General features: G+C 43.5%; 1 protein-coding gene across 5 annotated transcripts in view; it reads left to right on the plus strand.

Annotated features, from left to right (window-relative positions):
* The window catches only part of CACNA1A (calcium voltage-gated channel subunit alpha1 A), a 257,374-nt gene that overhangs the window by 228,587 nt on the left and 14,377 nt on the right, over positions 1-14,410 (plus strand). For 3 of the 5 annotated variants that reach the window (XM_081845837.1, XM_081845835.1, XM_081845839.1), the window contains 5 exons: positions 999-1,099; positions 2,043-2,152; positions 2,941-3,079; positions 4,866-4,979; positions 10,840-10,875. In XM_081845837.1, coding sequence (XP_081701963.1) covers positions 999-1,099; positions 2,043-2,152; positions 2,941-3,079; positions 4,866-4,979; positions 10,840-10,875 — 500 coding nt within the window. The remainder of the gene's footprint in view (positions 1-998; positions 1,100-2,042; positions 2,153-2,940; positions 3,080-4,865; positions 4,980-10,839; positions 10,876-14,410) is intronic. The other 2 variants (XM_081845836.1, XM_081845838.1) reach the window with 2 other exon arrangements.

A 14,410-nucleotide genomic window follows, 5' to 3' on the forward strand; every position in this document is an offset into this window, starting at 1 on the left:
AAAGAGCACCTCTTGCAATATTGTCCTGCCCATGTGCTGAGATATGTCAGGGAGGCTGTGTTGGTAGTAGCACCATTAATGGATACCTGATTGACTGAAACTTGGAGATAGGTGCTCTTGGTCATAGCACCACAACTCTGGAGGACTTTCCTCGAGATCAGACAGCTATCAATGCAGATGTCCGGTAAAGACATTTCTCTTTAATTAGCTTTCAGACAGCAGGTGTTTTCAGGTAAAGGAACTTGTATATTTTGTATATTGTGATTTTTTATTAATTTTACTTTTTGAAAGTCTTAAATTGTTATTAATTCTTACAAATTATTTGTTGTTTCATCTTTTTTGTAAACCAATTTGCGGTTTCTTACAATCAAGTGGTATATAAATTTTAAAAAATAAAAAATAAAATTGATTAATCATTATACACACACACACACACACACACACACACACACACACACACACATATATCTGCATTGTTGTTGTGTACTTTGATTTTATTGGAACCTGCCCTGAGGTGACATGGTAAAGGGTAAAATAAAAATTCCGCAAATAAATAAATAAATACCTTTCCTATTATTTTATTACAGAGGAGAAAGAGCTGTTCTATAATATGCCTTCTTGAAAAGCCTCCTCCAACTTGTGGAGGGTGATTAGAATGATTGCAAGAAGGTAGAGCTAATGCACTTACCTATATGCCCCTTGTGTTTACTTTGCCAAAAGAGGGCTAATGAGGCCATGTTCAACTCTCCATGTGGTGTCTGAGACTAGCAATTTAAATTTGGGAACTTACCCTCAGATATCTACCTGAGCTGCAACTGCAAAGCCCATGAAGGAATTAACAATTTTACATGCAGACACACACAGACTTACAGTGATGGCACCCCACCAGCCAAGAAATCTAAGCCCAAACTGAAGGCAGAGTTCATCTTTAGACAAACGTAAGGGAAGGATAAGCTGAAGCAATTTATTGTTTTCTTTCTGCTTTCTTCATCCTACAGCTACCGATCTGACAGTGGGCAAAATCTATGCAGCCATGATGATCATGGAATATTACCGCCAAAGTAAGGCCAAGAAGTTGCAGGCCATACAGGAGGAGCAGGTATGTGGCAACCATAAAACATGGTTTGAGAAAAGATCCTTCAGTATCCAGCTTTCATTTTTTTTGCCAAGTCTGGTCACGAGTCCCTGAACTAATGTACAGTGGTATCTCGGGTTACATACGCTTCAGGTTACAGACACTTCAGGTTACAGACTCTGCTAACCCAGAAATAGTACCTCGGGTTAAGAACTTTGCTTCAGGATGAGAACACAAATCGCACAGCAGTGGCATGGCAGCAGTGGGAGGCCCCATTAGCTAAAGTTTCTTCAGGTTAAAAACAGTTTCAGGTTAAGAACGGACCTCCGGAACAAATTACGTTCTTAACCCGAGGTACCACTGTATTTTAAGGGGGGCCGAGGGATGTATGATACTGTATTTGTGCAGTTGTGTGTGTGTAGTCATGCAGATGTACATGTGCCAAATAATTTTGATGCAATGTGCATCAAAGGCAGGGTTGGAGGAGAATCTTGAGATGCCTTCTTGCAATTGTGAAGGAACTGGAGCTAAGTAAAATCAGGGGAAAAACTCCCTGGCAAGGAGGAAATACTCAAACTTCAGTGCCATTTCTTAAGTACAAGTTCTCATAATGCCAATTCAAGGCAAGGAAGAGCCAGTGGTTGCTAGACTCTCAGCTGCATCAATGGAGTGCCCCTAGAACTCCTCTCTCCCCACCTACCCTGTTACAGCCTGATAAAATGACTGCTGCCAATTGACAGTTGATAGAGGGAAGAGGGTGGCTTCTCAGTAAAGCCAATAGGCAATGTATCAGTCTGTGAGCAAGGTTTCACTCACAGTTCAAAGCATGCAGGGATTGTCTTGTCACTGACAGCTTTTCAAATGGTCTGAACTGTTACTCGAGGAAAAGAAGCTATTTAATAGCTGCATGTATTTTCCAACAGATATCTAAATACCAACTTGTGCATCATTCTGTGCTTTCCTGTAGAATCGGACACCACTTATGTTCCAGCGCATGGATCTAGCATCCCCATCCCAGGAAGGTGGCCCAGGACAGAATGCTCTCCCTTCTTCACAACTGGATCAAGGGGATGGAACGTGAGTCTTAATCAATATAGCTTTCAGACCTGCTATATTCAAAAAGACAACTCAGAAGCAGAATGTGCAGAATCAGACACCTTGTAGAACATGGGTAGGCAAACTAAGGCCCAGGGGCCGGATCCAGCCCAATCGCCTTCTAAATCCAGCCTGCAGATGGTCTGGGAATCAGTGTGTTTGTACATGAGTAGAATGTGTCCTTTTATTAAAAATGCATCTCTGGGTTATTTGTGGGGCATAGGAATTCGTTCATCCCCCCCAAAAAAAATATATGAAAAAAATAGTCTGGCCCCCCACAAGGACTGGCCCCCTGCTGAAAAAGTTTGCTGACCCCTGTTTTAGAACCATTATCATAGATTACTAGAAACCCACACAATGATTACCACATCAATAGACATAACTGAAGTCTTCAGCCCAGAAACACTATAGTGTATTTTTATAGATATTTTCTGCTTTAGATGTTTGTATACAAGCCTTTACTAAATATTATCAAGGGAGTTTATGTCTCGGGTTTTCAGTATGTCAACTTGAGTGGGGGCTTTTCCTGATTTGGTTCTGTACATGATTGATCCCTGCTGTATTCTTTCCAGGTACTGTATAAGAGATCCTGAAACTATCAGATTCTGGCTGTGTTTACTTAGCTGGGAAACTCTTGGGTTTTGAATAGCAGGGAACCTGAAAAGGCAGCTATTGTAGCTATTTCCACAACCCTAATGATTCTGTGTCATCAGACTCTGTTTGTGACTGTGCAGCAACTTGTTATAGTCTGACTATTCTTTCTGCTCCAGGACCATGCAGGAAGGAGGAATGAAAGAAAGTGAATCCTGGGTCACACAACGAGCGCAAGAAATGTTCCAGAAGACAGGAACCTGGAGCCCAGAGCCAGGGCGCCCGGAAGAGATACCCAATAGCCGGACCAATTCCCAGGTGGTTTGTGTGCCAGCTACGTGCTTGGACTGGCACTTGCCTATCTCTCAATCTTTCTCTCTTCTCTGACCCAGTTTGTCCTCTTGAAATCTTTTTAAAGTCTGTTATAATATGCAATCTTTCACTAGAATCATGTTTTGAAAATTCCAGAATCATAGGTCCAGTTCAGGGGAGCAAATAGTTAAGATGTGGGTCAGGCCAATATGGGTTGAGCTTCAGCTGAAGTTGAAGGAATCGTGTGACACTTGGATCTCATGACAGCCCACATTTACAGCACCCTGTGCAACCTACTCTATGAAGTTTTGGTAGCATGACAAAAGGGAGATGAGTTGCAAATTGTACTTGTAGTGAATCAGCTGCAATATCTTTTTGCCATAAACTGAACTCAGCCTGTGCTTGCTCATATTGCCTTCTTGCCATGCTAATTTAATCATATGAATTCACCTTACCTTAAACAAAGGGGGAGGGGACTCCAAAGGTGAAGCAAAACCTCACCACCACCACCACCTAGATTGTAGGGGCTCCACATGAGTTAAATGGAGAAGTATGAATTTTGATGCTCAGTGTTCTTATGGCTTTTCTCAAAATATTTGTCCTAAAGATAAAATTGCAGTTATGCTCTGTATCATGAACACAGTGTCATTTGAGAGGTAAATCCATCCTGGCACATTACATGTCATTTTCAGTCACAATCTACTGATTTCTTTCCATGGTCATAAGTCTACTACGTTATTGGTACAGATGTTCCTCCGTAGTGTGCATTTGGCTCTCAGCCTATGAACTGGGAGAATAGGAGTGATTTCTCCAAGAATACTAGCAATGCCCTCTTTCCTTGCATGATTTTATATGTGGCAGCCTTAGGAGAAAGCGCCTTAGGAGAATTCACCCCTGCCTCTTGCTGTGTCCTGCAGGCTCCAAAGACTTTGCACAGCATATTTGAACCATTTGTATATCAATGGAGGCTGCTCCATTAAGGCAAATGGGATGCTGCCCCACCAATGTCTATCTGCCCTCAGCCAGCCCCCATCTGCCTGCCTTCCTCCTTACATCCAGTCCAGAGAATAGCAATGGCTGTCAGCTTCTTCCTCTCAGTGTTGCCTTTGTAGTACTCACCAGGAAGGAGGTTGAGGAAAAAACCAGAATTAGTTTGTTCTGGCTCCAGTTGCATTTGGTTTCTCTGCCTTCTACCACACCAGTCCACACCAGTCACCACTTGTATATGGGGTTCCACAGGACACAGCAGCAATATAACAGCCTGCAGATCCAGAATCTAAAATGTTCATTGCCTCTGACTTGTATTCCTGGATTTGGGTAGGAAATATATTTATGAGAGGTAGAGAGGAGGAGGTCAAATCACGTTTAGCAGAAGAATACTTAATGACTAGAGGTTGCCAGCAGCATGAGGCCAGAATAAGTAGATTCTATGTTTGAAGTCCATTGAGTCCTTTAATCTTTGGTCAGTTGTTCCACATCTGTCCCTCCCAGCTCCCCCAAATCTGGCATCCCATGTGTCGTGACCCCATTGCTTCAGACATGGTATAAAAATGTATCTTTTTGCCCAGGCTTTCTCTGACCCATAAGATTGCCCCCTTTTTTTTACTTGTATGAATTCTCTAAATTCCTGTTTCTCCTTGGTACTGTTTTACTTGTTTTATGTTGTATTTCTATTTTAATTATGTTGTTTACTGTTTTTTATGTTGTGCACTTCTTAGAGGCTTTTCAAATACTAAGAGGTTTATAAATGTTTTAAATAAATCAATAAATTCATCTGCTTTGCCTAATCCAGTCTGTAGAGATGCGGGAGATGGCAAGGGAGGGCTACTCAGACAGTGACCAGTACCTGCCCATGGAAGGTCATGGACGTGCTGCCTCCATGCCACGACTGCCTGCTGAAAACCAGGTGAGGGTTTTTTTATCCAGCCCATTTTGAACTTGAGGGCTGTGATGACCTCCCCTTCCTTGCACTCTCTTTTGCCTATAGGGGTAGCAGTGATCCTCGCTGTCACATGCACATCAAGGATGTAGCAATGTTGGGCTTAGTGCTACCTGGTACTGGTGCAAACTGAAAGAATCCTTGAGTCTTCCTGCTACACATCTGTTTCTTAAGGGTGTGTATATCACTCTAAGGAACAGCATGCTCTTTCCAGGAATCGTTTCGGCTTATTAACATGTGCTGAAGGCTTTGCTTTCACACAGGAAATGAAAGCCCTGGGCAAGATGAAGGTTCCACAAAGGGGCACCTGAACAAAGAATATTACATATTCTGTAGGGGAGATGCAGGTCAATGGCCTGTGTGCATCTCCCCATTATGTGTAGTTTAGGTCTAAATGGCATACTGAACCCACCCCCCACCCCCAAGAAAGGGCTAGACTTTATAATACTACCTTTCCTGCATCCTCTTCATCCTGCAGATTCTCCCCACCCACTTCATGTTAAACCCTTTAAATTCACGGAAGATGCTCATGAAATGATACTTCCTAGCAATACATCACAGAATAATGTCTTACATACAAGACAGCAGGTGCCTGTCATCACAATTTATTGGTCCAAATATTAGGGGAAAGCTATCAGGCTTTCTCATTAAAGTCAGCATTCTGCTGTAGAAGTCATCCCTTATATTTCCAATGCTACCACTGCCTTTTCCTGCAGTGATTCCAATGTAATGGGTCCTCTCCAAGTCCCTTTAGGCAGCGAATTCCCTCAATACTTTTACAACCTTCTGATCTTTAGCATCTAGTTAGTAGAATACCAAGTAATTCAGACAGCTCAGTTAAACAGCTGGGTAGCAGCAAGACTGAAGTGGATATTTTCTTCCAGCCTAGTGGCAGTCAGAATCACATGATGAAAATGAAGTCGGAGCAGATGTGTGTAGGCTGTTTGGCCTCCTCGCTGCCACCAGTCCAACTAAGATCATAGAGTTATACCCTGGTGCATTTATGCCCTGAGGGCATTGAGTGCCTGCTACACATTTCTTTCAATTTGCATCAGTAGCAGGTGCACAGCAGGAGCAGCATTTGCTGCAATACACGTGTCAGCTCTCCATTAGCAGATCCAGCCCGCTGTGTCTAAGGATGCAGATGTTAAAGAGGAGAATGAGACATTTCCCTTAAGAAGCATAGAAATATTGGCATGTGAATGTAGTAAAGCAACAAATCCTTCCTGAGAAGGGAAATTGCACCTCTTTGCCAAGGAAGGTGGGAAGGAGGGTCCTCTGAGTAAGTAACATATGCCATGAATCCCAGCCATGGGACAGAGCACCCTATCAGACAGGAATGTGGAACTCTGGGCCTCTAGATGTTGTTAGATTTCAACTCCCATTAGCCCATTAGCCAGTGGTCAAGGATGATGGCAGTTGTAGTCCCAAGGCCTTCCCTATTTCTGCTCTGAGACCTGGGATCTGGGAATCAGGTTTCTGATCTTGTCTTTGCACTTCTGCTTTCCTACTGGGTTTTCACTGGGGCAATTACCTGTTGTTGTCTTAAGTGGTCTTGTTTTGAAGGCATAATTTCTGCTAACTTGTTGCTTTGACCAGGCTGGAATTTTATTTTACTTCCTTGGCCCCTGGAGGGCTGTTTTGGTATGCTAGCCTTGTGCTCAGTCTTCACTTCTCTGATGGGGAGTGGAGGAAAAGGCTAAATTAAACTGTGGCCTGTCACAGCACAGCTGCTGTCAAAGCAAAGCCCGCGTCCTTCTGCAGCTACTGTCCAGCTAGTAATGTACGCTTCCTGATCTGGCATGAAGCATGCTTTATAGTAGCAAACTTTACAGGGTTGTGAGATGCTATTTCAGCAGCCAGTGTTGTGCAAGGCGGAAGGTGGGGATGGGATAATGGGCTGGGGGTGAGTGCTCTTTGCTAAGCATGTGCCCAGCAGCAGTCGCTCTTAGCATGCTCCGCTGTGTGGCAGCATTTACTGCCGTACCAGCAGGCTAAGCATATTTGTGTCTCTGTGTATATGTGTGCAAGTGAGAGCTTGGGCATATTATGAGGTGAAGACCATGGACAAAATAAATACATTATCTGCTACAATTAGTTTATAACTGTGCCTCCCAATTCTAATAGGGTCTAAATTGTAACTCATAAGTATCTTAGCAGACACAACTTGTTGAAAACATCAGCTATGGCAACCTAGCTACAAAACACAGACCTTCCCTTTAAGTCAGAGATACATAAATCATGGTTGTCTCGCACCAAAGCTCAGCATCCTGGACAGCTCCCTGGGCAAGCTGTCCTTCAACCTAGTGGGCCCACTGGTCTTGGAAAGGTCCCAGCAGTAGGCTGCTTGGCATCATCCACACTGCATTTTCAACAGTAGGTTTTATTACTCTTAAGATAGTTGTTTTCAAACCTGTTCTGGAGACTCAGGTTCCTCAATGGGTTCCTCAGTAGAAGAATAGTAATGACAGATAGACCTTAAAGATAACTTGCCAGCCACTTGCAGTACAGAGCCTCAGCGGAATTCTAAGCAGCACATTTTCCTCATATGTGGGCTTTGTGAAGCAACCCAGCTGGTCTGACAAGTGCACTATGTGAACTAAATGTGCTCCCTAAAACTCTCAGCACAATTTTTTGCAATATACAGATGTTCCTTGTCAGAAAGGTCAGTGTGATCAGGGTTCTCTGAAGGCGAAGAACTTGAAACAATGGCTTTAAGGCATAGGTTGCCAACCTCTGACACAAGCAGTAGGAGTTTGTAGTACATGTCGATGGGAAATGGACCTAACAATGGCATGGAATCACAGTGCTCCTACCTGGCTCTCTCATGCTGTGCTATTGTCTACTCCAGTAGACAGAAGCAAAACAGTTCCATGACACTAGAACATTTTATTATGTACTGCAGAGTGGGGCTGAGTAGCACTGTATTATTCTTTAGATTTGATTTGTGGTTGTACACTTGCCAAAAAAAAAAAGTTGGCCACTGCTGCTTTAAAGCATTTTAGGCTTTTTATCGCTGCCGGATGCTTGCCTGCTATGCCTGTCTGCTGGAGTTGGACTGATAAGACCTTCTATGCAGTCTTGATCCAACATCAGCACAGCTCCTAGAAGACGATCCAGTATGTAATAGAAAGTGTTGCTTTCAGCACAGCTGTGATGATGAGTTACAGTGCAGAAAGGGGGCATCTGTTTGCAGGGAAGGAGGTGAATGGCGTTGGTTCTCCTTTACTTTTTTGCATGAGCTTTGCATCTGGTAATCAAACCTCAAAACGACAGAGGGAGTTATGGCGGGATGAAGCTGCTAAATGCTGCACATCTACTGCCCAAAATAAGGACAGGCTAGAACTTCCTAAAACCAGAGTAGGGAACTTGTGGCCCTCCAGATGCTATTGGACTACAACTCCCATCATACCTAACAGTTGGTTATACTGGCTGGTATTGGTAGGAGTTGAAGTCCCCAAAACATCTGGAGGGCTGCAGGTTCTCTGTACCTGTCCTAGAGCCTTCCATCTCTGTACCTGGTTCCAGTTCTTCTGAGTGAGACTGTGTGTGGCCAATGGGAAGAGGTCAGAATGGAAGGCTCCCCACCCTGCCCTACTCCAATAAGCAATGCTGTCTCAGTTCACCAAGCCTATTGCAGCCTATCTGTATAAGTAGGAAACAAACCTCCCCTACTGCCATTTGTAGGCCTATGACATATAGCCTTCTTTATCCCTACAGATTAGAAGAAGGCCATAACATTTTTAAACAAAGGTGATAACTGCCACATTGCATGTAGTTTGCCTTCTCCAGTTTGGCAATTTCTGTCCCTGTCCTAGCACAGGCACTTACATACCTTTCTTGTCGCAGTGCTGTCATAATGCTGCTGTTCCTATAAACATTCTGCCAGCCCTTTTGTAGCACTGCCCTTTCCCTTAGTACTCTCACACATGCACCTTCCTACTGCCACTTTCCATTGCAAAACTTACTCTCAGCTCGTGTCCAGATGCCAGATTCCTGTGCTGTGGTCTTACTCTGTTGCTGTAGCACTCAACCATGAGTACAGGAAACGTTTTATAGGAGAAGCCATGTACCTTTTCCACCAGGTCATCCCTTTCCTGCACTTCCCTCCAGATTCCAGATGTGCATACTGCTGGGGTTGTGCTGACCCTCCTCCTGTCACTTAGCTCTGGGTTTCAGGGAAAGGAGAAGAAGACTGGAGCACTCTGCAGTCTTGGACTTGTCTTCCAATCTCCAAAGTTAGTTTTGTCTGGAAGCAGCCTGTTCAGTGTGACTCATCTCTCTCAGTAATACACTCTTATGGATGTCACACTGCAGAAAACATCCCCATGATAATAATCCTCTCCCTTGGCTGCCTAGGTGGACTCAGTGCTGGACTCTGCAAGAGAATTATTGTTGTTTGGGTCTTTTTGAGGAGGACCCGTAACAGTTCCCAATACCCAATCAGAAAACTCCTGATGCTTCCTCAGAAATCTTGGCCTGTGGTGATGAGAAGCGGCAACAGCCTTTAGATCAGAGATATGTGTAGGTTGTGATTGCTGGGCAAGAATACTAAGCTGGGGTGATTTGGTGGAAACTGATGCCTTTCTTATCAGTTAAGGAGGACTGATTTTGGAGAACCAAAGGTCTAAAATAAGGCATTCTGAAAAAGTCAGGTTAGTGGGACTGTTTTTAGAACCATAGCACTGCAAGGGATGCAGCTACAGCATGTCTGCCAAAGGCCCAGCCAGCCTTTGCTTAAATACCTCCAGTGAATCAGAGCTCATCACTTTCCAATGCACCCTGTTCCACTGTCAAACAGCTCTGTGACCACCTATGATAAATCCCTTCCCTAATTCTCTCTCTCTCTCACCCTCACCCACACCCACATATACAGGTATAGTTAGTTGCCATCCAAGGTAAATGGTGATTCATAGCCTTTATACCAGTTTGAAACAATGCAAGAATCAAGATGCTGAATGTTTCCATTTCAGCAGTCACATCTCTGACCAGAAGCTATTCTGATCAAGAGAGAACACCCATGGCAGCAGCACCCACCAACATCATTTACCAAATAAAAAAGGCAGTACAGCCATTCATATTCTATTCATTAGTCCCTTTCAGCATTACACTTTTCTCATTAGGCTTCAGAGTTAGCATACAAAGAATATCCCAAACTTTGCTTCCATCCAAAGAAATGGCAAGAAATTCATTTCTTGGAATTCCCAACATTGTAGGTACGTCCAAGGTTACAGACCTCTATTTCTCCACTTATCAAATCCTGCTCAGGGCTTCCTCTGCAGTTTCCCCTTGCCTTACTCTGCCCCCTTTGGGCTGGGTTGGGCTGGCAAGGCCAAAGTCACGAAGCCAAGGAGGCCCAGCCAATCAGTGAGAGCAGCTCTGTGTGTAGGGGTGACTGTCCCCATTTGGGCCGTGCACAATGTTGCAGCTTTTAACAGTGGCTGAGGCTTGTTGCCGCATGTTTTGGGTTGGGGGGGGGGGGAGTGTGTGGCCTTGCTGTTGTCTCCGCTGTGCTGCTCAACTCATCCCTACTGAGAACTGTCCGTCCCTTCGTGATGTCTATCTTTGTTTATCTTGGTTGTCAAGAGCAACCAAATATCTGAGAATATGAGCTTCTAGCACTGGGCTGGGCTGGGCTGGCCTTGTGCATAAATGACCAACATTAACCTGACTGTTCTCTCCTTACACTCCTCCCTTCAATCCTTTACCACATTCTGGTTCCTCCACCCTCCCCTTTGGTCCTATATTTCCCTTTGCCTTTATATTTATTTCCTTCTCTCTCTCTCTTTCCCGTTTCTGTGTGCACCGTCTTGTATGGCTGCGACAGTGGAGGAAGGCGCGACCGCGAGGGAATAATCTCAGTGTATGTACTGCAGCCTGGGCTCCTGGCTCTGCGCGCTCGCTGCCTCCAGTTCCCTTCCCCTGGGCTCCTCAGACTAGCAAGCTGCCAACTCCTATGTGTTTATCTTCATGCACACCTCTTTCTCTCTCTTACTCTATTCCCAATTGCTTTTGCTGCATTCAAAGCTATGCAGGCAAAAAACTTTCTCTCCAGCCCATTCTGTCCTCATCTTGTCTTCATTAGGCTTTCTCTTCCTTTCTGCATACCTTCTTCCTGCTTTCACTCTCTCTGCTTCAAGCCATACACTTGATTTTCTGCTCCTGCCTCTGTTGTCTGCCATGTTAGTTTTAACGGGTGCTAAAATAATTCTTTAAGCACTCTAGCCCAGTAACAGGCTGGTTTTCTGTCATCACACCAATTGAAGCTTTTCATGTGGCCAAAACATCCTTTGGGCCAGATGAAGTTTTTGTTTTGTCTATTTACTGGGCCTGCTGGGGGGAAAGTTATATGCGTGTCCACAGCCCCACACTCATTCTAACCATAGTTCTGCTCCTTCCTCATTTCTGTTGCCTTTTTTCTTGGGCTGTGAAAAACTTAGCTGGTAACCTACTGTACCTTCCAAGGGCATTTTAAAGATTTAATGGACCAAAACCCACTTTATTAGACATGGTAAGTGTTGCCTTCAATTGGTGTGTGTACATACACATCTGATGAAGTGGGCTCTAGTCCAAGGAAGTGTAAGTTCAGTGGGGCTTCTGAGTAGGCATGAACAGAATTACACTATAAGTCTATAGCTCTCTAAGGTGCCACAAAATGTCTTGCTGCTTCTTCTGTCTGTCAGATGCCCAATTACTTATTTCCATTTTCCATCTGTTTTGTGGGGTGGATGGGAATTCTTTCTCAATCTGGACCAGCTATCCATTCTCACATTCACTCCACCAAATCCTGGATTCTGTGTGTCCAACATGTTCCTCTCTTTCTTCTCTAATATGATCTGCCTATTTGCAGTTGTTGAATCAATGTGCATTCAACCAGGCCTTCCAGAAACAACTGCTCAGCAGTGAGCCACCAGAGCAGGAATTGCCTTTTATTTCACTGCAAAAGCACTCATCTGCTGAGCTGAGAGTGTTAGGGCACATGGGAAGCTTTTCTTGCTTTCTAGCACATGCTTTTGGTATAGAATGGTGTTGCCTGAGCAAAGTGGTGGTGTGACACTGAGCTTTCTGTGTCCATTTATCTGCTTCCCATGTGTGGACTGTGCAGCCCAAGCACAGTCTACCATTTCCTGAATTTGCTGAGTTGACAGATATGGTGTGACCAAGTCTTGATTGTACTTGAATGTGCATATCTGAGATCCACAATAATGTTGTGCAGAGAGCACCTAAGAGGGATAGTTTCTTCAACCACCTCCATTCATTTTTACTTGATAAAAAGGAGGCATCCTATCAAGAAAGCTTCCCATTTTAATTAGAAATGTCTGTGGTTTTCTTAGCAATCTCCCAGAGAAATTTCTGTGCCTCTTTCCTTCAATTCTGAAGCACATCTAGTTGGAGAAGGGAATCACAAGATGGAAAAACTTACAACCTGGATATGACTGGCTGTACTTCCTACAGCAGGATCCCTTAAGAGCTATGAATGGCTGTCTGTTGAAACTGCCATGTTGTAGAAGATACCATTGTTCTTGTTTACTTTTTTCAAAATTGACTGAGCCTCTTTAATAAATGGTTGCTAGCTTATATGTGATGCTATTTTAAATTATCTCTGTCCATTTCTGACCCTTTCCCAGATGTCTACCACAGCATGTTCCCTTCAGTCTAAGTCTCAGAATACCCACCCAAATAGATTCTGATGAAACTGTGAGGTAGGAGTCTTACATGTCTGAGGTGACTGGATCAGCTTAACTCCTTTTTGAGAGTTGCTTGCAACTCTGTGGTAACTTGTTTGATTTTAATTGTGGTTCACTATGCACAAGCAGCCCCATGCTGAGGTTACTCCAAGAATAATCTATTGGAGAGAGGTTTCTGGAAGGCCTGGTTGCATATGCATCTGCACCTATATATAGGTGGGAAAAGGGGAAGGACAACTGAAAGAGCATCAGTTACAAGTGAGTAATTTTTCTCTCTCTTGTCCTGTGAAACAGGAAGAGTCAGGTGGCTCCAGCAGGGAAGGGATTGTAAGCAAGAGTGTTATTTCTGGCTTTGTGTTAAATATGGGCGAGTTGACTACTAGGATTTCTGGGTTGCATACTGAGACGTGGGATTATTTGGTCAGAGCAGTATGACTGTGGGGTCAGGAGTCCTGGTTTCTTTCTTTAGCATTTCCTCTTTCTGAGTTAGTGTGATTTCAAGGGGAGGGAACAATGTCTTAGTATAATGGAGAAGTGTTAATCTGTCCAAGGCAGGGATAGTGTGTGGAACCTTGATCCCTGCTCTGCAATGGAATATACTGCTTTCAAGTGGTAAGAAACATGTTTGTTTGCACATGGGATTATTAATTTGTCTTTCCCTAAATTTACCTAAATTAAACTAAAATAAAATAAACTAAAACAATAATGAACTTTTGTTAGGTAGAATACAGTGCTGTATGTGTGACTGATCTTTTCCTGATACTCTAGAACTCCAATACTTTGGGGTATGCACAAAAAGGGTAGAAAATGTAATTTTGCTCCCAGAATGGATATAAGATAATGTTTTCTTTGTGGGCAACATTTACAGTTCACCTGATAAGACTCCAGCTAGGCATTTATGAAGGCAGCTTACTTTTCAAGTTGCGTAGTAGCTACCGGAAACTGTATAGCCATTTCTGGACAAGTTTCATGGCTGCTTAAAAAATGGTTTTTTAAAAGCATATGACTGCTGGTGCTTCAAATAAATATGGTTGATACTACACACGGCCAGTTCTGGCAGTGCTTGCTGTAAGGCATTGTGAGGGAAATGTCACCCTCAGGAAGTTATTGGACAACAACTACCATCATCTCTGACCATTGGCCATGCTGACTGGGGCTCATGGTAGCTGGAGTCCAACAACATCTAGAGGGCCACAGGTTCCTCACTGCTGCTGGAAAGGACATGACTGAATGTTTCTCACAGTACCATTCCTACAGTTAATAATTCAAGTCATATTTCATAACCATTACTGAAGCTGTTTAGCCTGGAATGTGGTCCAGGGTGCATTAGATATGTTTTTGGAGACAAGGTAGTCTTCAGTGCAGTTATGGAGTGTTCTTCATGAGAAAACCACCACAGATGATATCATTTGAAAGTGACTACTGTCCATACATATGTAATTGAATTTATGACTTGTGTCCTATATTGTTTCTGAAAGGATGTGTTAAAACCACTAGCAGCATAATCTCCAAAAACATCCCTCATACTTTTCTGTTAATTTGGTCCCTTTTCATTTTCTCGATCCAGATGTCTCCAATATCTCTTGACCAAAAGTTTGGATGATATATATCAACATCCAATCCAAATGAGCTATGATTAAATCTCTGTGTCACAAAACATAATGACAAAACATAATAAGTATGCATCCAAAATCAAATGTGATTGCTACT

The sequence above is a fragment of the Podarcis erhardii genome, assembly GCF_964252035.2.
Source record: "Podarcis erhardii genome assembly, chromosome: 2".
In the NCBI taxonomy this organism is placed as follows: Eukaryota; Metazoa; Chordata; class Lepidosauria; order Squamata; family Lacertidae; genus Podarcis; species Podarcis erhardii.